We start from the raw sequence: 24,554 nt of genomic DNA, 5'->3' as shown, positions 1-24,554 counted from the left end.
CCCCTCTGCCAACCACCCATTTGTTCTCTGTGCCAGTGACTCTGTTTCAGTTTTCTTGTGCTTGCTCATGAGTTTTGATTTTAGATTCCGCATATAAGTGAGATCACACAGTATTTGGCTATTGTAAGTGATGCTGCAACAAATACAGGGAATCACAAGTCTTCGATTTCTTTTTCAGTTTCTCCCAGCAGTGTTCTGGCATTTTCAGTGTGTGAGTCTTGCACATCTTTTGGTCAGCTTTATCCTGAAGTATTTCATATTGTTGATGCTGTTATAAATGGTACTATTTATTCATTACTATCTCCATTGCTAGCATAAAGACAAATGATCTATTTTGTAATCTTGCTAAATTCACTTATTAGTTCTGGTAGCTTTTTGAGTGAGTGAGTGAAGTCACTCAGCCGTGTCTGACTCTTGTAGCCTACAAGGCTCCTCTGTCCGTGGAATTTTCCACGCAAGAGTGCTGGAGTGGGCTGCCATTTCCTTCTCCAGGGGATCTTCCCAGACCAGGGATCGAACCTGGGTCTCCCGCATTGCAGGCAGACACTTTACTGTCTGAGCCACCAGGTAGCTTTTTAGGGGGTGGAATTGCACGGCATGTGGGATCTTAGTTCCCTGACCAGGGATGGAACTCATACCTGCTTCAGTGGAAGCCCAGAGTCTTAACTGCTGGACCACCAGGAAAGTCCCTCTGGTAACTTTTTAAAGAAAAATAGAATCAGTTACATTTTCTACTTAGACAATTATGTTTTCTACAAATAGATACAGTTTTACTCCTCCCTTTCTAAGCTGAATGTATTTATGTCTTTTTCTTGCTTTACTGCACGGGCTAATGCCTCCAATATAATAGTTGAATAGAAAAGTGGTAAAAGGAGGCCCTGTTGCCCTTTTCCTAATCTTGAAAAAGTGAAAGTGTTAGTCAGTTGTGTCTGACTCTTTGTGACCGCATGGACTGCAGCCCACCAGGCTCCAAGCAAGAATACTGGAGTGGGTAGCCTATTCCTTCTCCAGGGGATCTTTCTTACCCAGGGATCAAACCCAGGTTTCCCGCATCACAGCCAGATTCTTTACCACCTGAGCCTAAAGCTCTAGACATATTCCTAATCTTAGGGAAAATTATTTAGTCTTTTATGATTAAATTTGATGTAAGTTGTAGGTTTTTTCTTTGATGTCCACTATTAGATTAAGGAAGTTCCCTTCTATTTCTAGTTTGCTATGTTTTTATCTGAGATGGATGTTGGATTTTGTTAGATTTTTTTTTCTGAATCTATTTTTCGCTAAAAATCTGCATTTATTTTCCTCAAAACCAAATGCTTTGACATGATTACATTTAAAGACTAACCAATTGCATCAGACATTGGATTTATTTATTCATAATTATTCAATACAATAGATACATTTAAAAAATCTGTTTTTTTTCATTGAGAGTAAACTGTATTAAACTTACTTTTCCTGAAGATACATTCAATAAATATATTCAGCAACAAACGGGCTCATAAGCCTTTGAAAATTTTAAGTAATCTTCAATGAGGTTGATCAGGAAATTCTTTCATTGGTGGAATCAGTTATCACCAGAATTGTATCACCTGGGAATATTGACATTGATCATATAGTTTTTATTTTTTGAACTGTTAATATGGTGAATTACATTGCTTGGTTTTCAAATGTTAAACCAATCTTACATTCCTGCGATAAACCTCATTATGGTTGTTTGGTTATTATGTATTATATTTTTATACACTATTAGATTTGATTTGATAAAATTTTACTAAGATTTGTTTTGAATGTTTGTTCATGAGGGAAGTTGGGTTTGTACCTTTCTTTGTCATGTTATTGCTTGGTCTCATAGAATGAGTTGGAAAGTGGAGAAATTTCTGTACAATTAGTATTTTGTCTCTTTAAATGCTTGTAGGATTCATAAATGAAACTATCTGGGCCTTTTGAAGAAAAGCTTTAAACTAAGAAATCAGTTTCTTTCATAGGTGTGGAGCTGTTCTGGTTACCTATTTCTTCTTTAGGTAATTTGTGTCTAATTCGTGTCTTTCAAGGAGTTGGTCATTTCATATAAGTTATTAAATTTATTGATATAAAATTTATAATATTCCTTATTCTCCTTTTAAAATCTGTGCAGTCTGTAATGATGGCACCTCTCTTTTCTGATGTTAGCCATTTGTGTCTTTTCTATTCTATTCCTAATTACTCTGGTTAGAGGTTTGTCAATTTTATTGATCTTAAAGAACCAGCTTTTGGTTTCATTGATTTTTCTTTATTGTTTTTGCTTTCCATTTCATTGATTTCTGCAGTTCCTTTTCCTCTGCTCATGTATTTCTACTTAACTGACTTTAATCCTTTTTTTAAATGTAGACATTTAATGTTATAAATTTCTCTCTATGTACTGCCTTATCTGTATCCTGCAAGAATTGATATGTTGTATTTTCATTTATTTACAAATATTTTCTAATTTTCTCTGATTTCCTTATTGACCCATGGGTTATTTAGAATTGTGTTATTTTCCAAATATTTTGGGATTCTCCAGAGATCTTTCTGTTATTATCATTATTATTATTTTTGCCATGCTGCCTGGCATGTGGGATCTCAGTTCCCCAACCAGGGACTGAACCCAGGCATGGCAGTGAAATCCCAGAATCCTAACCACTAGGTCACCAAGGAGCTCCCTCTGTTATTAACTTCTAATTTAATTCCATCATAGTCAGAAAATATGCTTTGTATGATTTAAATTCTTTTAAACGCATTGAGACATTTTAATGGTCTATCATAATACATGTTCTAGGTGCACTAAAAATAAAACATGGATTCTGCTCCATTTGGTTGAAGACTTCTGTAACAATTTACCTTGTTTGTGTCTTTATATTTAAAGCGGATTTCTTGTAGGCAGCACATATTTGGGTCTTGCTTTTTTATAGGCAATCTCTTCCTTTAATTAGATTGTTTAGATCATTTACATTTCATGTGGTGATTGACATGGTTGGTTTTCAATCAACAGTGTTACTATTTGTCTATCATCTCTTCTCTCTCCTCTCCCTTTTTTCTTTTTGGATTGCTTTTAATATTACCCTTTCATCATAATCTGTTGGCAGCACAGAGAAAGATATTAATGAGACCAGGACGTCTGCACAGAAGTGGGCAGTGGTATGCAGCTGTTTAGTGGGGGACTGTGTATGGTCCATCATCTCATCATGTTTAGCTGCTCTGTTCCTTGCTTGTGCTGCTCAGCATCTCTCTGCAGGTGCTCAGTCTCCTTCATATGGTGAGTGAGCTCATCTTCATGGTGTTCTTCAAGGCTGTCAGTTGTTCTTTAGTCTTGGTTTGGATTTATCCTTCCTCTTCAGCCTGTTCTCTCTTTCCAAAGGCCCAAAGTTCTGGATGACATCCTCGCTGGGGTGGAAATTTTCTGACCCCTCAGGACTGAGACCATTGGTAACGGAAGTCTAGGGATTGCCTGGTTCTGATGTGCCATACGCTGAGCAGCATCTGTGCGCATACCTCCGTGACTGATCTTGTCAGCGCAGTACCTGTCCAGTTGCTACGATTCCATGTTTATCTCGTTCATCTTGTTTTGCTTCTTAGAGATTACTGTAACTTATCACGTACTTCCTCCATGTTATCGTACAGATTCACACATCAGATAAGAATCCTACTTTCTGCTCTCTGTCTTTGTGCTGTTGCTGGCATACATTTTATTTCTGGGTATTTTATAAGCCCTACAATGCATTTTTATAAAATTTAAAGAGATTTAAAGAATAAGAAAAATAATATTTCAAATTTACCCACATAGTTACTATTTCTAGTGCTCTTCATTTTCCTTTTGCCTTGTATAGCTAAAGGAATTTGTATTTCTGTATTGCAGATTTGCTGGTGATGAGTTCTTTCAGACTGTGCATATTTGAGAAAAGTCTCTTATTTTGCCTTTGTTTTGAAAGGTATTCTTTTTTAACCAGGTATAGAATTCTAGGTTGACAGTTTTTTCCTTAGTACTGTAAAGCTATCACTCCACTGTCTTCAGGATTGTATTGTTATCAAAGAGAATTCTGTCGTAATTATTATCCTTGTTCATCTGCATAGAATATGGTCTTTCCCTTTTGCTTGTTTTGAAGATTTTTTTCTTTTGTTTTAAGCAATTTGATATGGTGGGCTTGTGTGTAGTTTCCTTCATGTTTCCTGTGCTTGGGGTTCTAATTTTTATCATATTTGAAAAAATTTGGGTATTATTTGTTAAAATATTTTCCTTCAAGGATTTCGATTACATTTATATTACGTAACTTTAATTTGTACCAAAGCACACTAATGTTCTGTTCATTGTTAAAAAATCTTTTTTTATGTTCTGCTGCTGCTGCTGCTGCTAAGTTGCTTCAGTCGTGTCTGACTCTGCGTGACCCCATAGACAGCAGCCCACCAGGCGCCCCCGTCCCTGGGATTTTCAAGGCAAGAACACTGGAGTGGGTTGCCATTTCCTTCTCCAGTTCAGGAAAGTGAAAAGTGAAAGTGAAGTTGCTCAGTCGTGTCCGAATCTTAGCGACCCCATGGACTGCAGCCTTCCAGGCTCCTCCGTCCATGGGATTTTCCAGGCAAGAGTACTGGAGTGCGGTGCCATTGTCTTCTCCCTTTTTATGTTCTATGTTTCACTATTAATTTTTTATTGCTTTTTTTCAAGTATTTCTTCCATAGTATGTAATCTGCTATTACTACCATCCAATTTTTTTTTTTTCATCTTAGATAGTGTGGTTTTCATTTCTAGAAGTTTGAGTTAGGTCTTTTCTTTATCTTTCATGTCTCAAATTAACAAACTCAGTTTTTCCTCTGTCTTCTTAAACATAAGGAATACAGTAATGATAACTGTTTTAATATGATGAGTAAGAATGTGTGTGTGCTCACTCAGTCGTGTCTGTCTCTTTGCAACCCCATGGACTAGCCTGCTGGGTTTCTCGGTCCATCAGATTTTTCAGGCAAGAATACTGGATCAGGTTGCCATTTCCTTCTCCAGGGGATCTTCCTGACCCAGAGATCAAACCCGTGTCTCCTGCCTCTCCTGCATTGGCAGGCGGATTCTTTATCACTGAGCCACCACGGAAGCCCACATTTTTTTGGCTGCATCTTGCAGCATGTGCGATTTTAGTTCCCTGACCAGGGATTGAAGCTGTGCCCTTTGCAGTGGGAGCTCAGAGTCCAAATCACAGGACTGCCAGGGCTACCATCATGTCATTTTTGATTAATTTCCAATTGATTGTATTTTCTTCTAGTTATGGTCCAAATTTTTCTGCTTCTTTGTGCGCCTGGTAATTTTTGATTAGATGCTTTTTTATTGTGATTTTAGCTTTTTGGGTGCAGGTGTTTTTTTTTTTTTTTTCTTATACAAATTCTGGAGCTTTGTTCTTGGTCACCACTCCAAGATTACCCAATATAGAGGAAAGTGTGATATAGATGCCAGAGTAAAAAGAGACAGCAGTCTTAACTGACTACATTTAAAATATCTTACTTTAGGAAATTTTATAAAAACATTTGGCCAATGAACACATTGCTTGGGCTCTTTAGGTCTGGAGGGGGCTGTACCAATGATAGCCCTTAAAGCTTAACTTCATGGTAAATCTGCCTCTGCTAAAGATGCTGCTTCATAGCCCTTAAAGCTTAACTTCATGGTAAATCTGCCTCTGCTAAAGATGCTGCTTCAGTTCAGGCTCTCTGTGGCTGACCAAAGTGAAGTGAAGTCACTCAGTCGTGTCTGAATCTTTTCGACCCCATGGACTGTAGCCTACCAGGCTCCTCCATCCATGGGATTTTCAGGCAAGAGTACTGGAGTGGGGTGCCATTTCCTTTTCCAGAGGATCTTCCCGACCCAGGGATTGAACCCAGGTCTCCCACATTGTAGGCAGCTGCATTGTAGGCTTTACCATCTGAGCCACCAGGGAAATCCCAAACAGAGTCGAAATTCTTTCCCTCAACAGATCTTGCCTTTTCCTGAACTCATTTACTTTTCCAGATCCACACTTCCATCCCAGAGTTCCCACCCTGCAGGCTGGCAACTTGGTGCAGTGCATATGTTGTTCTCATTACCTGGAATACTCTTCACTGACTTCATCTCCTGGGAGCAGCTACCCCTCCTTCAAGACCAGGATGAGTGTCATTTCCTCTATGAGGCTGTTCCTGACTCCCCTGGGGATTAATTGTGTCAACACAGTGTATTCCTATTTTTAGTTTATTTATTTTTCAAGCTTTATTCTTTGAAGGAAGAATGGAGAGTTGTGAGCTAATATTCCTGGGTACAATATCTTCCTGAAAGGCTCTCAGTAGGGCTGTTTTATACGGAGAAGGCAATGGCACGCCACTCCAGTACTCTTGCCTGGAAAATCCCATGGACAGAGGAGCCTGGTAGGCTGCAGTCCATGGGGTCTCTAGGAGTCGGACACACCGAGCGACTTCACTTTCACTTTTCACTTTCATTCATTGGAGAAGGAAATGGCAACCCACTCCAGTGTTCTTGCCTCGAGAATCCCAGGGACGGGGGAGCCTGGTGGGCTGTTGTCTATGGGGGTCGCACAGAGTCGGACATAACTGAAGCGACTTAGCAGCAGCAGGCCTATTTTATAAGGATCTTGTCAGCAGAGAGCGGAGAGAGTTCTGACAAGTCTGGTGCAGCTGTGCCCTCCCAGAACCCACTGGAGATCTCGCAGCGCCTGGGTGCACATCTCTGCATGTGGCCTACTGGCGCCATCTTGAATCACGGTGTATGCGTCGGGGGAGGCGTCTCTGCACATGGGCCACGGAGCTTTAGTCTTGAGCACAGTATTTGACATGAACGCAGGTCTGAAGTGCCAGCCAGTGGCAGGGTCAGCACTCTAGGAGCAAGTGAAACCAGTGCCAGGACTTCCTGAAGTTCAGATTCTTTATTTCTCATACAGAAGAAATTCGGCAAGAGGGAAAGTGAGAGGTAAGAAATAGCTTTGCTGAGAGCCACACTCTGTAGAAGAGCATGTGCCATCTCAGAAGGTGAGAGGCCCCGGGAGATACACAGTCCATAGAATGTGGTGCCTGTGGAAAGACCTGAGAGCGGCTTCCTGTTTTTTAATCACAGTCCATCACAGTCCGCATGATACCATGTTTTGTACTGTCTCTCCCACCATCATTTTAAACCCCTAAGGCCTTGTAAACTTAATTATTTCTCTATCCCAGTGCCTAAGTCAGTGAGTTCTACTTAGTAGGAGCTAGTGTGTGGGTGTTTGAACAAGTGAAATCTCTTTCTTTTCTTCCCACAGAGTGCTGGCTCTTGCTCACTTGTTTGGCTTAATAAGGTTTATTCCCGGGACCCCCTTCCCCATAAACTGTATAAAGGAGCAAGATATTTCTGAAGCATAATTAAAGGGATGAATGAATATACAAATATGTATTGATAGTCATCCTGACCCCTGTGTAACAGAGAGTTTATGGAGCACCTACTATTAGGAGGCATTATTAATATTATTAGGAGGTAATTAGGAGTAGGAGATCACCTACTATTAGGAGCCACCGTGGTCACTCAGATTGTAAAGAGTCTGCCCATAATTCAGGAGACCCAGATTCCATCCCTGGGTGGGCAAGATCCCCTGGAGAAGGGACTGGCAAACCACTCCAGTATTTTTGCCTGGAGAATCCTGTGGACAGAAGAACCTGGTGGGCTTCAGTCCGTGGGGTCGCATGGAGTCGCACATGACTGAGCAACTAACGCGTGTATATGTACTATTAGGCGCTACACAATACTAGGAACTATCCTTTCTGCGTGCTTTGTGTGTTGTTGGGTCGCTAAGTTATGTCCACCTCTTTTGCGACCCCATGGACTGTAAACCTGCCAAGCTCCTCTGTCCATGGGATTTTCCAGGCAAGAATACTGGAGTGGGTTGCCATTGCCTTCTCTAAGGGACCTTCCTTACCTAGGGATCAAAGTCGCGTAGCCTGCATTGGCAAGCAGGTTCTTTACTACTGAGCCACCAGGGAAGCCCTTTTGAGTGCTTACTTATGCCTTAACTGGTTTGGAGTCTTAACAGTTTCTCAGTTAAGGCACACAGCAACCCCACGAGGCAATTTCTGTTGTTGACTACCCTTCTAGGAGTTTGGGCTTCCACGCCTAAGGCAGGGACTGGTGATTGAGTTGCAGGAGGCAGCAGGGTGCGCACGTGGGGAAGGGACACAACCCTGACCACGCCAGTCGGTCTGAAGCGGGTCCCTTCCAGACCGCTGACGGGTCCTTTCCTAGGGAAGTGGGTGTGCGGCCAGACTTGGGTGCAGAGAAAATCTTAGCGACTGAAACACCAGGGGGCGCTAGCGATTCAGCTTTCCGATGAAGAGCGAGGCTGCCCGTGGCAACCTCTCAGCTTCCCTTCTAGACCCTTTCGCCGGTTGCTCCATTCCCCAAAAGCGAAGTCGCGCAGTCGTGTCCGACTCTTTGTGACCCCATGGACTGTAGCCTGCCAGGCTCCTCCGTCTATGGGATTTTCCAGGCAAGAGTACTGGAGTGGGTTGCCATTTCCTTCCCCAGAGGATCTTCAAGGGATCCAGCCTGGGCCTCCTGCATTGTAGGCAGATGCTTTACTGTCTGAGCCACCAGGGAAATCCATACCCCAGCGGCTACAAATAATCTGCCTGCACTCACCCTGTCCTACGTTCTTTCGCGCTTAATGTCAGAAAACCTCAAAGGAAGTTTCTCATAGCTTCTTTACCGTGATGCTGAAATGCAGGCTAGCAAGGTTAGTTCTTGCTCAAGGTTACACAGAGGATGGCAAATCCTTGTTCTGAACTTTTCCTGCTGCTCCTAACTTCCCATCCCCAGGTCCTACATACCTATACGTACACCCCGATCAGTAAGACCCTGTATCCATCCCTCTGCCTTCTGTTTATTTAAATCCTGAACTTCTTAGGCACTTGAGGCCCTGCCACCCATTTGGGGAACTTGCTGCCTGGCATGTCACCTGGGCAAGGGTTCCCTCATCAGAGTGTAAATGCCAGCCTTTAGCATGAGGCTTTACACAGAGTCAGTGCTTAATAAACATAAGCTGTGTCAGTGTCAGGCAGGCACAGCAAATGTCCAGGGGATGTGTGTGTGTGTGTGTGTGTGTGTGTCTCCTCAGTATAGCTCAGGGTCTGCATAGAGCCAGCAACAACAAACACCCGTTAAAAATATGTGAATGAGGATTTAACAGTTTAACATTTCTACTTTGTTCTACCTCTTGTTTGTACCCAGCTGGGACTGACAACTCCCAGAAGGTAAGGATGAGGAATGTGGGTGTGTGTGTTGAGGGTGGGGGAGGGGGCGGTATTGGGAGAAACCAAAGAGGCATAGGGCAGGGAGCAGAGCTTTCCCATGCTGAGAATAAGGCTCACATAGAGAATGAGAGGGGGGGAGAGAGAGATGCCAAGATCTAAGAGCGGAAGGAAAATGAGCCCTGAATAGGAGCCTTGTGTGTGGCCCTGTGGTGCTGACTCACCAAGACTTGGGAGAGGAGAACACACTAGGGATGAAGAAGGGGCCTGTGTGCTGTGGCTACCAGTCTGCCACCCCAAGGACACCCGGTCTGCCCTGAGGCCCAGATGGTCTTGAGAGGTTTTGATTTGGGTTAGGTGGGCTGGGGGTGGGGGTGGCCACTATAAGGGAGATGGGGAAGTCTTTGGAGAATACAGAAGACCCTTCCTGGGAGAGCTGTGGGTCTGAGTTCAGGTGGGCAGGAGGAGCAGGGGAAGGAGGTGTCTCCCCAAATATTCAGTTGCAGTCTCCTCTACAGGCAGGTGTGGCAGGTCAGACTCACAAGCCGGGAGAGGTAGGTGCTCATGGCTTCAGAGGCTTCTTGTCCATACCGGAGGAGGAAGTCATGCCTTGTGAGTAAGTGCTTCCCAGAGCTGATGCTACAGATGGAGGCATTGCCTGGGAGTAGAAGCTCTGCAATCCTCCCCACTCCCAGCCTCACCTTGGCTGTCAAACCGGTTCACAGACATGAGGATGGGATTTTTGTGGCAACCAGAATGGCAGGTGGCCCTAGGCCAGCAGGCGGAGGGCAGAGCCCTGGTGGACAGGATCAAAGGTCAGACATTGTGGAGAAACAGGCAAGAGGAGGAAAGAGCGCCTGAGGGAGCAGCCGGGGCTGGGCTAGGAACTCTGGTCCCAGGTCGGCTCAGGAAAGGCGCAGGTGGCTGAAGCAGGAAGAGGGAGCTAGACTGACTCTTTAGACCTAGGCTTGTTCTCCCTATCTGCAGTACCAGGGAGCTAGAGTCAGGGGCTCTAAGCTTCCTTCTCACTCTAACACTTGATGATGCCACATGTCATCCCTCTCTCTTCTCCCCACCAAAGCCTCTTCTCTTTCAGTGTCCTGTTCCTAGCTCAGTCTCAGAAGAAAGCTAACAAACCAGGGGTTCATACTTAAATGTATTACTGTCCACAAACTAATGTTCTGAACTTCCCAAATGTATTACATATTAAAAAAAAGTTATTTACTTATTTGGTTGCATCGGGTCTTAGTTGCAGGATCTTCGATCTTCCTTGTGGCATGTAGGATCTAGTTCCCTAAGGACTGAACCCCAGGCCCTTGCACTGTGAGGGCAGAGTCTTAGTCACTGGAAATCCCAAATGTCCTACATACTTTCTACTATAGTATGGCCACTGGAAGGAGAGTGGACTTGAAGGCCTAATGAGTGAAGGTTTGAATCCCAGCTGTGCCCCTGACTCTCAGCCCAGCTGAGTTGTAGGACCTTGAGCAATGTCCTGGGCCTCAGTAGGCCTTCATTACTTTATGGGTCAAGCAGGAATAACCTGCCTCTTTCAGTAGTTGTGTTGATTAAATGAAGTAACACATGTAATATACATGATTGACAGCTTGGTATCAAATAAAATACTCAGAAAATGTGTCCGCCCACATTTAGGGGACTTAGTCACGACCAGAAAGAACAGAGTCTGAGAGATTAAGGTGCAGGAGGCTTACCAGGAGCTTCCCTGGTGGCTCAGAAGGTAGAGAATCTGCCTGTGCTGCAGGAGACCTGGGTTTGATCCCTGGGCTGGGAAGATCCCCTGGAGGAGGTCGTGGCAACCCACTCCAGTATTCTTGCCTGGAGAATCGAGAATCCCCATGGACAGAGGAGCCTGGCAGTGTAGAGTCCTTGGGGGTCGCAGAGTCTGACACAACTGAGCAACTGAACACACACAGGCTTAACAGCGAGAACCCTTGGGATCCACAGGAAGGAAGAGGGGAGGGAGGAAAAAGAAGAGGTGGGGACAGTTGAGCTGCGGCAGTCTCGACAGAGGACTTAGCTCTACAGGGAGTTTAGAAGCTCGGATGACCCTTCAGAGCTCTCTTGATTTGGGACAAGGGGGCCAGGTCTTTATGCTCCATATCAGTCTTTGGATGTGGACTGCCCATGAAAGGAGATGTGACCTTGGTGTCAAATTGCTTTCCAAAGGGCTTACAGCCAAGAGCTGTTTCCTGTCAGCATTTCCTCCAGCTAGGAAAATAAATCCTTCATTCCTGAAGGGGGACCTGCGTGTTTACCATGCTGAGTTAATTAGTAGGACTCTTGTCAGATTAAGTAGGTGACTCCCCAGGGAGAAGGCCAGTCTTGCTGCTACACTTCCCAGTAATTTTTCCAAGCCAGCCATTTCACAGTGGTGTGGGCAGAGCCACGCGACCTTCCCAGTGCCCCTCCAGTCTTAACAGCAGCACAGACGTTCACACCACTGGGACAAAAGGAGAAACTGCTTTCATATCCCTCCAAGGGAAGCAGTCACTTGCAGGTATCCCAGGACCCACTGGATTCTATTCAAACCTTGTCATTCCCCTTTTGCTTATGGAGACTTACAGGGTAGGAGGGGACATTTATGGGTAATGTGGTATTTTGGCAGAAGGTCCTTTCTCAGCGTGGCTTTTACACATTCCTAGGTCTTCTCTACAGGTTACTTGATAATGTTTTTGCAGACTGCTGTGGCCTGGGAGCTCTGTCAGTCTCTCTGAAACAGGACTTAGCTTTCATCCGAAGACCAAGACAAGCCAACTGAAACATACTGGAAACACAGGGAGATGGTGTGGAAGTCCAGGTAAATAATGCTTTGGAGAGAGGAGAAAAGGCATTTGCTTCTTCTCTAGTTAACTGTTTCCGCCCACAAGCAGCTATTTTTGCTAGGACCGCCTTTAGTGACCCTATATGGCATTTCCACCCCACCTGCATTATTGTCTCTAGTCTCTTTTTATAACATTGTGTGTCCCCCAACTGGACTGTGAGTACCTTGAGGTTTTTCTCTAATAGCTATGTTGGTTTCTGTCTCTATCTTAATTATATAAGAGATCTCAGTTGCTTGAGGGGAATTCATGTTTTTTGTTCCACTTACCTGAGCTGATAAATGCCTCTAGGTTAGGGTGGTAAAGCAGCAGCATGGTGTCCTGCGAGGTATAAACCTGCCTCATGCTAAGCAGCAGCCCAGACACTTAACTTGAGCTCCACCTTTGGTCCACTGATTGGAATCTCTATGGGGAGGGGCCTGGAACTGGCATAATGAGTGACTCAGGAGATTCTCATTTGGGAAACAGGTAGTGGAAGCAGCAAAGCACTGGGTTTTCAGTCCAGCCCTATCACCTACTAAGGTGCCCGGTACAAACCTCTGGTATTCACCACTACCTCATGTGTACACCAGGGATAACACTTTGCAGCACCCTTGTGCAAATTACTAAGGGAAGATGTGAGTGAAATCATTAACATGGTCCTTGGAATCCAAGTAGGCACTCTTGACTTCGAATACCACTGACATTCTTGCAAGACAGATTCCAGAGCTTTAAGTCATTTCCTTCTGTTAGAGGCAAGTGAGTTCTTGTGAAAGAACAAGTGAGGGTTATGAGGAACTATTTCTCAAAATGTGATCTTCAAATCACCTGCATCAGCTGGCCCTCAGGCCCAGTCCCCAGGAATCTTTATTTTTAGCAGGATTCCTGTGAGTACAACACAAGTTTGAGAACCAGTACCCCAGTGTCCTTTCTCTTCCTTTGCTTTTACCAGTAAACTGGCCATTGATATGTGAGCAAATGGGTGGACAGGCTCTCAGGTTTTCTCGACTAGTTTTATAGCAACTAAAATTATTCTTTTGGAACAAATGATGCTCATTTCCTACCTGTGATGCATTTTTCAAAAGACATTTGAAATTCTGTTTCAAGAGCCAAGCATCAGAAGTACTCTTTATAAGTTACATATGTGTACTAAGTCGCTTCAGTTATGTCTGACTCTTTGCGACCCTACAGACTGTAGCCTGCCAGGCTCCCTGGTCCATGGGATTCTCCAGGCAAGAACACTGGAGGGGGTTGCCATGTCCTCCTCCAGGGGATCTTCTCGACCCAGGTAGTACTTGCTGAAAAATGGATATAACCAGTAATTGGCTTAAATGCTAGGAATGTAGATATGTAAACCACCACACTGTGTGAACATCTTTTGTACATCAAAGGATTTTCAAATGCTCTTATCTGGCTACACTTGCATTTGCTAACAGCGTAGCAGCAATAGCATTGGACCAAGACCAGAGTCATGAGTCATCTGTGAAATGAGAGGGCTGGACAAGATCAGGCGTTCTTATCTTACTGGACAGGATTTAGGGATGGCTTTAGGGTCTCTGGACGCCATGAAGCCATCAACTGAATTTTGCACATAAGCATATATATTTTTATGGGGACAGCGTCCAGCTATTCTTAAGATTCTCAAAAGGTCCAGAACCCCCAAATGATTTAAAAATTATAGACTGGACTATTGTGAAGGCTTCTCTCAGCTTCAAGATTCTAAGGAAAACCAATGTCCCATGTCCTTTTGGGGTCTAACCTGGATGGGTCGTGTATCTTCGTTTGCTCTTTTTGAAGCCAGGAGCCAGTGGTCCCTTTTTCCCAATCTGCTCCTCCCCCAACAAAATGGGCCCTGCTGTGCAGCATTCTCCACTTGGTACAAACAAGACTGCTTCTGCCCAGACAGTATGGTTTAAGTTGTTTTAATGTAGTCTGCTATAAAAATGGATGAAGACTTCTGCACGGTACATTTGGTTTTACAGGTGTTAATAACTAGTGCTTGCGCTATGTGCTGCACATCATTATGATCTGTTGGCCAGGAACAGCTCTCGCAACATGGGTTAAGACCAGAACTGGGAATCATGGAACTTTCACTTAGCACACACACAGTCTACGGCAAACTTAAATACTAATCTATAATACCTAATTGGATTATTTGATCCATTGCAGTATTGTGCTTGTTTATCTCAGAAGATAGGCAACTAGCAAAAATACACATTTCTTTTGCACTTCCCCACCCCCATATTACACTGTAAAAGTAATACATTATTCAGTGCACTTTCTAAGAAATAAACTTCCTTATAGTATCTCTCTCTCTATATATATCTATGCCAAAACAAAAGAAGAGCACAATGCAACTTGTAAGATTACCATTTAAAGCAAGAGAGGTAACAATACTCTGGGATTATAGCCCCCCTCCTGTTTAGAGAAGTTCCAGTTCGTGTGACAATGCACGAGAATAAACTTTAATGCATGACTGCTCTGGGAAGTTTAAGATAACCTCTTTATCATTTGGTAGACATGCTAGGGCATTACCAGTATTTTCATTTTTCCTTGATGCATTGGCTTTAGTCAAACCATAAGCTGTGCAGACACCGGTGTACTCCAGAGTGATTCATCTTGATTTCCATCACCTGCTTTCCTCCCATCAACTCATATTGGGTTATGAGGAAATAGGTTTAAATCATAACAGGTCGTGCTGTGTTCTTAGTCACTCAGTTGAGTCCGACTCTTTGTGACCCCATGGACTGTAGCCCACCAGGCACTTCTGTCCAAGGGGATTCTCCAGGCAAGAATACTGGAGTAGGTTGCCATGCCCTCCTCCAGGGGATCTTCCCAACCCAGGGATTGAACCCAGGTCTCCAGCATTGCAGGCAGATTCTTTACCAACTGAGCCACCAGGGAAGCCCTGGCTGCTGGCTAAGTGTTGACTAGAACAATGTATGTGAGATCTCTCCATCCTTGTGGACACAAAATCAGGTAACCACCATGTCTGAGGTGGACAGTCATTATACTCTAGGGAGTTTGTTGGTTGTGCTAGCCAACAAATTGGAAAGTTTGGAGGCTTTTGTCCACACAAACTCACTGTGATGGAAATGACAGAAGTTTCTAGAATTAAAAAGGCTGCAGCTTGGCAGCCTGTGAGCTAAATCCAGCTGCAGAAATGTTTAGCAGTATTTTAAAAATATTTTGATCAGTTCTTGATATTTAAAAATGAGAATGCTTCTCATGAAAATTTGGATTTCATAAAAATCTTAGGAGCTGGTAACCCTGGTCTAGCATTCTTACGTAGCAACAAGCAGCTGAAGCGGCACAGGACGTGCCCTTTTCAGCGGGGCATGGGCACTTCACTTTACTAGGGCTCTCACTGCTCCCAGCTGTTATACGTCATTTGAGTGAGTGACTGATTTTTCTCATTTATATGACCAGTTGAGCTTTGTGACACTGGGTTGGTTTGGCCTTGTCTTCATGATGGACATGATTTCATGTGAAATTTCCCCCTCCCCATGGACGAGATTCTTTCTTTGATTGGGTCCCAGCTACATCTAGTTGCTTTGGTAGGTAATCTTAACATGCATTTCTACTCATCCTTTACACTATATTGCAAACTCCAAAGATACAATCACACTAATATTTATGTGTTTAAGTGTGTGTATGTTAAACACGTAAAGGGGTGTGTATTTATACAGATATATGTATACTTTCATTTAGGTAAAAGTTAGTTTGGCTCCACAGATAGGGACACCAAGTGCTGGCAGCTTGGAGAGTAAGTGTAGAACAACTGGCTAAAACCTGTATAATTCTGACATAATATTACAAAGACGGTGAACTTTAAGTTATTGCTTTTGGATTACAGAATAAAGATCTCATTCTGTTGCAAAACTTTTACACAGAATGAGTAACCATTTCCTATTCAAGTAATAGCAACAAGTTCCTTACAAAACAGTAGATGCCTGAAGACATTTTTGAAGGAGATGTGATTTCATTCTATTCAAGAACTTATGCAGGAAACTGGGAGTGATGAAATTTTTCCAAAGTACAAGAAAATCAGCACCCCAACTGCTTAATGTTCAGGAGGGTTTTCAAGGGCTCTATAAAGCTCACTTTGTGGTGAGTTTTCATTCACCTTTAGCATTCCCATTCTACTTATGCAGCCTTATTTCTGAACACAAAGCTTGTATTAAAACAGTAAAAGGATTAAAGCAGTGTTGGTTTTTAACATTCAGAATTCACAGAGGATCTCTTTTTTTTTTTTGCAGTTAAATGATCCATTCTGTGCTTTTGCTGCAGAATCACATTCATATGGCAGTCTAATTTCAGGCACTTTTAAAACATGTTCATCTGGAATAAAAAAATCTGCATGAACCACTTCCGCATAATTCAAAATGAGTGTTGAGTGATTTGAGTCTCCAGACAGACAGCAAATCACCACCTGGTACTCAGTTAGCTTTCTCCATCATAACATGATGGTGACTGTGAAGCTTAGGTGTCTTTGAGGTGCCCTTCTAGCTTTAGCACAAAGATGGGAATCATAAAATTCCAAACTACTTAGTTTCTACTTATAAAATACAAAAAGGTGAAATACACTAAATGTATTATAAGACGGTTTCAGCTAAGATCAAAATAAATAACATGATCTGACTCAATGGTTTGACTCTTGAGCTCCTGGACGAAATCTGATGGAATGTCAAACGCAGAGACTCCCTCCTAGGCACTAGCTGTTGGTAGGCAAAAGTATCTCAACATCCTTGCCATTGGCAACAACAGCATTAGAAGAGCAGCTGCTGCCAAGGTCTTCTGCAGTGGTCAAAGAGGATGCCTGGGAGTGAGCTTTGGTCAGGGGCGTGGTAGTGGATGGAGAGGGAGTGAGGCCAGGCTTTTTGGGTGGGATGGGTGGAGGGTTTCCTCTCTCAGCTCTGGGGATGGTGGGGGACTTGATCCCTGGAGACAGGGGGCTCAGAGGACTGGACACTTTTCCTGGAGTAGGTGAATGGCTGGTGTCACCTCTCGCATTGGCAGTGCTGGCCAGATTTCGGTAGTCTGTGCCAAAGGGAGAGCTGTTAGGAGACACGGGCTTTATCGGTCCTTGTTGGTTAGTGAATCTGGAGAGCACCTGAGTGACCGTGTTTCGGGCCAGCTGCTTGGCAGCAGAGTTGTCTATGAGGGTGGGGGACAGATCCCTGGATGGAGGGCTCTGCAGCCCGCTGGCTTGTTGGTCCTGATCTGCTTGGGACTGAAATTTGTGCCGAGCTGCATGGAACCGCTGGTTGATCCCTACTTGGTAGGATGACTGGTAGCCAGGGCTGCTAGCTGATGACCCCAATAAGCGCTTAGTTAGTACTGGTGACGAGCAAGGAGAGGAGGTGAGAGAGGAAGAGGCAGTGCTGCTGGGAGATGGTGAGCTCCCGCTGGAAGGCAGATGACTAGGCGCTGGGCCTGGTGTCTCCATTCCCACAGGACACCCGCCGTTCTCCACTGCTTTTTCTTGGGCCAGTTCCACAGGCTTCTCTCGTGGAGGCACTTGGTTTTCTGCATTGCTGCCTGCAATCAACTCCTTGGTAGTCTGCATTTCTGGGTCAAAATGTCCATTGGTTTTTGCGTAAGAGTAAGTGGGAGCGGTGGGACCAGGCAGCTCGCTGGCCGCCACCTTGGCTGTGCTGCCCCCATGTGTCTTCTCTGCCTGAAAACTCTCTGTTTGGCAAAATACAGACACTAGCACGGGTGGCTCAGTTGCCGTGCCTTTAGACACGGTTACTGGTTTCTTCACTTGCTCGCTGGGGCCACTTTGCTGGTGCAAAGCCTCTAGATTCTTCACCACCTTCTTCAAACTCTCCATTTCTTCTTTCAGAGTTCTGGTCCGGTTCTCTTCTCGGTTCAGCTTTGCTCTTAGTTGTTCCCTTTCAATGTCAAACTCAGATAACTGCTTCTCCACCTGGGCCTCCGTCTGCAAGCCCCGCTTCCTCTCGGCGGCCAGCTCTTCCTCCAGCTTGCTCACTCGGCTCTTCTCCTTCTCCAGTTTCAGGCTCAGCTCTCCTGCCTTCTGGCCTTCCTCCGCGGCCTTGCTGGTGGCCTTCTTGCACTCACGGACCAGCATGGAGGACAGCTGCTTGTGGCGGGAGCGCTCCTCTTCCAGCTGACTGGAGAGTTTCTTCTGCTCTTTTTCAAACTTTTTCACTTGGGACTTTTCAAATTCCAACTGCAAAAGAATGCCACCACACATCTGGATTAGAGTAAGGAAACAAAGAGACACTGACAACTGTTACATGCCATGTGCTTACATCAACTATTTCTTAAGTATTACAACACCTAACGTAAAAATGTACACACGACGACTTAATCTTGCTTTGATGATTTAGGAGCCACTTCTAGTTCTTACTGTCTCCGGATTATTAGTGGGAATCTGAATTATCATTGTGTTCTAGGTCTGTGGAAAGTTCAGAGGATTAGAACCAATCAAAACAGAAAGCAGAAAGCCATATAAACTGGATTTTGTGATGAATGCTGATGAAAACAAAACCTTTAAAGCTTCAGTAATAATTCTTTCTGGTCTTAAAGACAAACAAACATAAGTAGCTGCATATGAATCATTTTTCTACACAAATGCCATTGGCTTTAACCATCATCCCAACCCTACTTAAAGAACAAAATGAGAGGGAAAGGGTTCAAGGAACCCTATTAGTCAGTGTTTTTCAAACTCTGAGACCCATGAATGGATGGAGAAACCATTTAGTGAGCCATTAAGGATGTGAACAAATGAAACAGAAGTGAAAATATTAATGTGTATTATAAGCAGTAAGGGTTATGTATGATTTAATGAGATTTTTGTTTCAAGCGTATGTATATATGTGTATGTGATGTAAAATGTATTTTTTACTAGGAGTCCTAAGTCAAAAAAAGTTTTGAGAGTTCAAAGTTAGTGTTGCCCAAAGTGTGTTCTATGGAATGATGGTCCATAGTGAATGATCTATATTAACAGATTTTATGAAAATATAGATTTGCTAAACACAGATTACCCTATATTAATCTTGAAGACTCACAGCATGCTTTGGCATACTACAAAGTCTAAACAATTGAAGTTAGAAACCTCTTTGTTTGTTAGTTGCTCAGTCGTGTCTGACTCTTTGTGGCTCCATGGATTGTAGCTTGTCCATGGGATTCTCCAGGCATGAACACTGGATCAAACATGAACACCGGGGATCAAACCCAGGTCTCCTGCACTGCAGGCAGGTTCTTTACCATCTGAGTCACCAGGGAAGCTTCTTTAACTTTGTTTAATACAGTAATCCCCAGAGTTATCTGATCACAAAGCCCTTTTTTTTTGAGTAACACCAATTTATACCCTGCAGAATAATCTTCAGGAAATGCTACTCTAGGCAAATGCTGCTCCGAGCCCTTCCACCTTAATTACCTGTTGAGTCAGCCGCTCTCGCTCCTTCTCCAGCATGTAGGTGACATCATCGCCTTCAGCTGTGTCCTGTGCGTGCCTCTGCCTTTCTTCTTCAAGGTCTAGGATTACCTTTAAAGAATTAAAAAATCATTTCCAAATATAGGCACTCACACTTAGAATACGATGTGACAGTTAAGTGCCTATCTAAACATCCAAGATCATATTCCATAGATAAATAAGTAAGTAAATCTTAGTCAGGGCCATCAAAGAGCACACTGTCTAGAAGGGTGAAAGATATGTTCTAGAAAAAATACAATATATACTTTACCTCACACAAAGTGGCATGTAAACAGAAAAGAGGAACTCATTAGCTATAGGGACTGAAAAGGTTTCAGAGAATTAATAAGTTTGTTGGGATTAGGGGACAGGTGAAGTAAGGCAGATTCATGGAAAACTGAAAGCTGAGGCTTTCCCCGTGATGCTCAAATCACTGGAGGTACCAGAGAATGAAGCCTGAAATTAAACATTTCAAATAGGTGACATCCTAACTGTGTCTTGCTTAATTATTATATACGTCTTATATACAGTTAGATAAGGAGTAAAAAGATTCTCTAGACTTCATCCTGCATACGAGAAGGCTTAATTATTGAGATCTGAAGTCGAGATTTTTCAGAAGGCCTTTTAATTAACTGTCTACCCATTCCACTTACCCTGGTGCCAAGCAATTAAGCCCAACTTTAAGGAGGGTACAGGTTTAAAGGGGCACTTCCCCACATAATCCTGCCTACAACTGCATACTATTCCAATAATTATGGATTTCTTCATAGCTTCTGCTCATGATTCAGAGGTGGGTTGGCCCAGACCTCCCCAAGCCAAAGCACTGCCATCCCCATGGCCATTTCTCATCGTTTGTCTTCAATAACAACTGTTATGAATGGAGGAAGAAGACTTTCTGGGACTCCTCTTTAAATACGAAAATGAAAACATTCTGGTTTATTTCCTTCTGGTTAAAAAAAGATTTTGGCTTCTCCTTTCCAGAGAGGCGTCTAAAATTATAGAAATGGGATGAAAAGAAAAAAAAAACCCTAAAGAGACTTTGGCAGACAAATTTTTAATATTCTGAAGAAAGAAAGAGGCTGGAGGGATGGTAGCTACTTGGTATGAGGGAGGAAGCTGTTTTGCCCTGTAGGACCCAAAAGACATAGGGGTATCTGCAGGTGGCAGACACTGCAGAGAAGAGGTAAGGTATGGGATGGAAGACAAGGGAACTAGGTCCAGCTGTGTGTATTTTCAAGAGTTACCTGTCCCTTCAACCTGATTCCTGTACACAGAATGCCCAGCCAGGCATCTACCGCCCCGGAATACACCAGATGTTTATACTCTGAAGAGACAGAATGTGACAGTCTCCAGATTTGGTAATAACAGATATGACAGAGAATAAAGGTGAGGAAAGAGGATTATTTTTATTTTGGGAAGATGGCAGGGTGAAGAGGAAAGGGAAGTGGGGTGCTAAAAAATCCAAATCTATAATAAAAGGAAGTAAATATAAGTGTCTAAAATTATCTGATAAAGTGAGAGAGCAATGTATTAGTTAGAAATATGGAAAAAATATATGGAAGTTAGCTAACAAAATAACACATTAGAAGAAAAGTGGTTGTCTCTAATATTGAGGAAGAGAGGGAATGGGAAGAGGTAGACTCAGTTCAGTTGCTCAGTCGTGTCCGACCTTTTGCGACCCCGTGAATCACAGCACGCCAGGCCTGCCTGTCCATCACCATCTCCCGGAGTTCACTCAGACTCGCGTCCATTGAGTCAGTGATGCCATCCAGCCATCTCATCCTCTGTCGTCCCCTTCTTCTCCTGCCCCCAATCCCTCCCAGCATCAGAGTCTTTTCCAGTGAGTCACCTCTTCGCATGAGGTGGCCAAAGTACCGGAGTTTCAGCTTTAGCATCATTCCTTCCAAAGAAATCCCAGGGCTGATCTAAGCAGAGTAACCATGTAATTCACTGTTTAAATCACTAATATGTCTAAGAGCCAAAGTGGGTATCGTTAACAACTCTGCCAAGGCACCAGGCTTAAACTGGAATTCTCTCAGGAAAACTGGGACTATATGCATGCTAATTATAAGCCTCTAGGTACTATGTGATATCTAATGAAGTCAATGTTCTACTTTGATAAAACACTTAAGAATAGATAGGCAGTGATTTAAAACATTTAATGCTATCTTACACTGAAATATAGTATTAGGAAATCTTGAAATTTTTAACTCTTTTTCTCCCCAATCACCTAGGACCATAAATTATCCCAACACTATTTCAACAGGCTTGATAGCCATCCAGCCCTTCAGTACCACTCAATTACTTTAGGTATGAAGTGGAAAACAGGCTTGTCTATTAAATAAAGATGTTGTGTAGATTTTCTCATAATATGTAAAAGCCCCCAAATTTAGGCAACTAACCCTAACTCAGTGACATCTTTTAAACTGGAGCATAAATGTCTTCAGATTACTTCAGTCTAAACCAGAGGTTAAACTTTTCTGGGTCTTGGAGAACTCTGAGAATTCTAGTAAGGATAGGAAAAAAAAATTCATTTTCTATAAAATGCATAAATTTTGGCATTCACTGTATTTTCTGGGGGGTCATGGAACATCTGAGACCTATTTGTGGTTAAGAACTCCCATTCTGGCTTTTTGTTTGGACTCTGTGAAGGGAAAGAAAAATTGTGGGCAAGACCTAAGACCTTAAGCACTTTGTCAGATGCACTTTAAGCAGATGGCTCTCTAAAGCAGGTAACCATAAAGTAAACGAAGATCTATCAAACTGCAGCTGCTAACCCAATTTTTTCTGAATAAAACACTTCCTACTAAATGCACTGATGTCCCCCCACCTTGTTGATATAAATCTAAACCAACAGTTCTTAAAAATGCATATTCTAGCCAAGCATCTTTTCCAGGCCAAATGTGAGCTATAAATGACAAGTCGGGGAATGAAATCACAAGCACTAGAAGAATTCCTATGAGATGAGGTAGAGGAAAGCACAGGTCCTATCTTAGATGCTGTAAGACCTGGAGACAGACAGACAGACACACACATACACACACACACATTCCTAATAGAGAACAGCTTTAAGGTAAACAACCGTAGGGACTGTTTATGGTTTCATGAGAGGTAAAATGCAATGAAACTCAAAACCAGAAATTTAATAAAAATAATCTATTGGCTTGTAAGTTTACAGTCAGGTAAATTCTCTCTCTCTGATACAGCATTCCCCAAATACCCAAATACCTATTAATCTTTCTATTTATCACTTAAGTAAGCAAATAGAGAACACTCTGTTCAGCTACAAGGCTTGGTCAAGCCCCAGTTTGTTGCCAAAGTTTGGGTGATCAAGAGTTGAAAAAACAAACCAAGTGTTTTGGAGTGTCGTATCAAGAAGGAATGTCATCTAAAATAATGTGTCTGACATACTCCCTAAATTTAACCTTTGGAATAACCTGCATTTTCTATCTCCTGGCTCCTAGGTAAGCTGATTTCTTTTTTTTTTTGGACACCTGTGAGACCTCCCAGTTGAACTACCATGAGACCTGGCAGCTGGAAGAAAAGTATCAGGCACTATTTAGAAAGCTGTCACAGGAGCCTGCGGGCTCGTGTCAGCGTCACCCACCTTGCGGTGCCGGCTCTCAGCAGCAGCCAGCTGCGACAGCATGCGCTCCTGCATGTTCTTGCACTGTTTCATCACCATCTTAAGAACTGAGAGCGGGTTCGTGCACACTGGCTGCTTCTCGCCATCGTTCTTCTCTTTCAGGGTTTCAAAGTCTCTCTGGAGCGCCATTAAAGGATCACTGATGTTGTATTTTCCATAGCGTTCTTCAATGAAAGTATCTCTGTGTTGGGCCTGGGAAAGAAGGAAAAATAAGCATTTTGCTTTCAAATATTACTGAAGAGGGGATTTGCTAGCAGTTAGACATCAAAGGTGGTGATGTTGGTATGAAGTAACCTGTGGACTACAAATCAGATGGGCCATCTAAGTATAGATACAGCATCAGAATAGGGGCACAGCATACTAATGAGAACAAATACTTATACAGTGCTAATTACATGTTAGATGCTGATCCAAGTGTTCAGATTCAGATTACCTTAAGTTTTACTTTGACTTTTAAAATGGTGCTATCATTTCCATTTTGCAGATGAGTAAATTACTATGCAGAGGTCAAGTGACTTGCTTCAGGTTGCTCCGCTAGCAAGTTGTCAGAATTGGGATTTAAACCCCTCTGGGCAGCCTGGCTCTAAAGTCTGTGACCTGAACTGCCATGCTTACTGCCTCAGCTTATGAATGCTTGTATTACCAATGGGTATATCTTATGTTTCCTTGCTGAGTTATGGCATTTGCATTTCTAAAATATGGTAAACGTAATATCTTTATGAGTTTACAGACTTAGAGACCTAACAAGGTGACCATAGGTAAGTAAAGGATGCTAAAAATAATTCTACATTATAATCGAGGACTGGTTGTGATTTCTCCACATAGAACTTCACTCGACTGCTGATGGGTCAAGAGGGTGGAGGCTCTCGGCACTAGGGCTGCAGACAGAATCCCTCCACCCCCTCTTCCAGCCTCCGTCCGGCTGCTGTCTTTCATCTCCATCCTGTCTCCTTCAGGGCTTGGGGAACTTGAGCGGGGAATGTGGACTGGTGCTCGGAGCCTGGCCTAGGGCTTTGGTCCTGGGCACCAAGTCAGGTCAAATGGTCAGGAAGGCAGTCGAAGGAGATTCTTAAGCTACCCTCTTGTCCCTGCTAGGAAAAATTTGAAGTACTATTTCATTTGAGCATCATATATTATGTGCAGGTGAATAAAGGACATTAACAATCATGTAAACAGACATTTAAATGTTTCCTAAGACATTTTACAAAAAAAAAAAAAAAGAATTGTTCATAGAGGGTTGAGGAAACTTCCTCAAAAGTCACAGCAAAGTACTGTATAATTTAAGCTTTCAAATGACATCTAGTTACAAAAACTATTGTCATTTCTCAATTAAAAAAATTATTTTATCAGGAGCTACATATATATTTTTACTACCACCACCCACAAGTGGGAACCCATTTGA

General features: G+C 43.1%; 2 protein-coding genes across 4 annotated transcripts in view; one reads left to right on the top strand and one right to left on the bottom strand.

Annotated features, from left to right (window-relative positions):
- Positions 1 to 24,554, top strand: part of ST7L (suppression of tumorigenicity 7 like) — a 140,942-nt gene that overhangs the window by 110,809 nt on the left and 5,579 nt on the right. For 2 of the 3 annotated variants that reach the window (XM_069600685.1, XM_069600610.1), the window contains exon 15: positions 22,971 to 24,372. In XM_069600685.1, coding sequence (XP_069456786.1) covers positions 22,971 to 22,979 — 9 coding nt within the window. In that variant the 3' untranslated portion in view covers positions 22,980 to 24,372. Of the gene's footprint in view, positions 1 to 22,970; positions 24,373 to 24,554 lie in introns of those variants that run through there. The other variant, XR_011259092.1, reaches the window with a different exon arrangement.
- Positions 13,969 to 24,554, bottom strand: part of CTTNBP2NL (CTTNBP2 N-terminal like) — a 52,405-nt gene continuing 41,819 nt past the window's right edge. Inside the window, exons 3-5 of the mRNA XM_069600464.1 lie at positions 23,114 to 23,344; positions 19,471 to 19,578; positions 13,969 to 18,258 (exon numbers count right to left, since the gene is read on the bottom strand). Of these exons, the coding sequence (XP_069456565.1) occupies positions 16,777 to 18,258; positions 19,471 to 19,578; positions 23,114 to 23,344 (1,821 nt within the window). The 3' untranslated portion in view covers positions 13,969 to 16,776. The remainder of the gene's footprint in view (positions 18,259 to 19,470; positions 19,579 to 23,113; positions 23,345 to 24,554) is intronic.

This window comes from Ovis canadensis, chromosome 1, assembly GCF_042477335.2.
Source record: "Ovis canadensis isolate MfBH-ARS-UI-01 breed Bighorn chromosome 1, ARS-UI_OviCan_v2, whole genome shotgun sequence".
NCBI classification, from domain to species: domain Eukaryota; kingdom Metazoa; phylum Chordata; class Mammalia; order Artiodactyla; family Bovidae; genus Ovis; species Ovis canadensis.
This window is presented reverse-complemented; position numbering and strand designations above follow the sequence as displayed.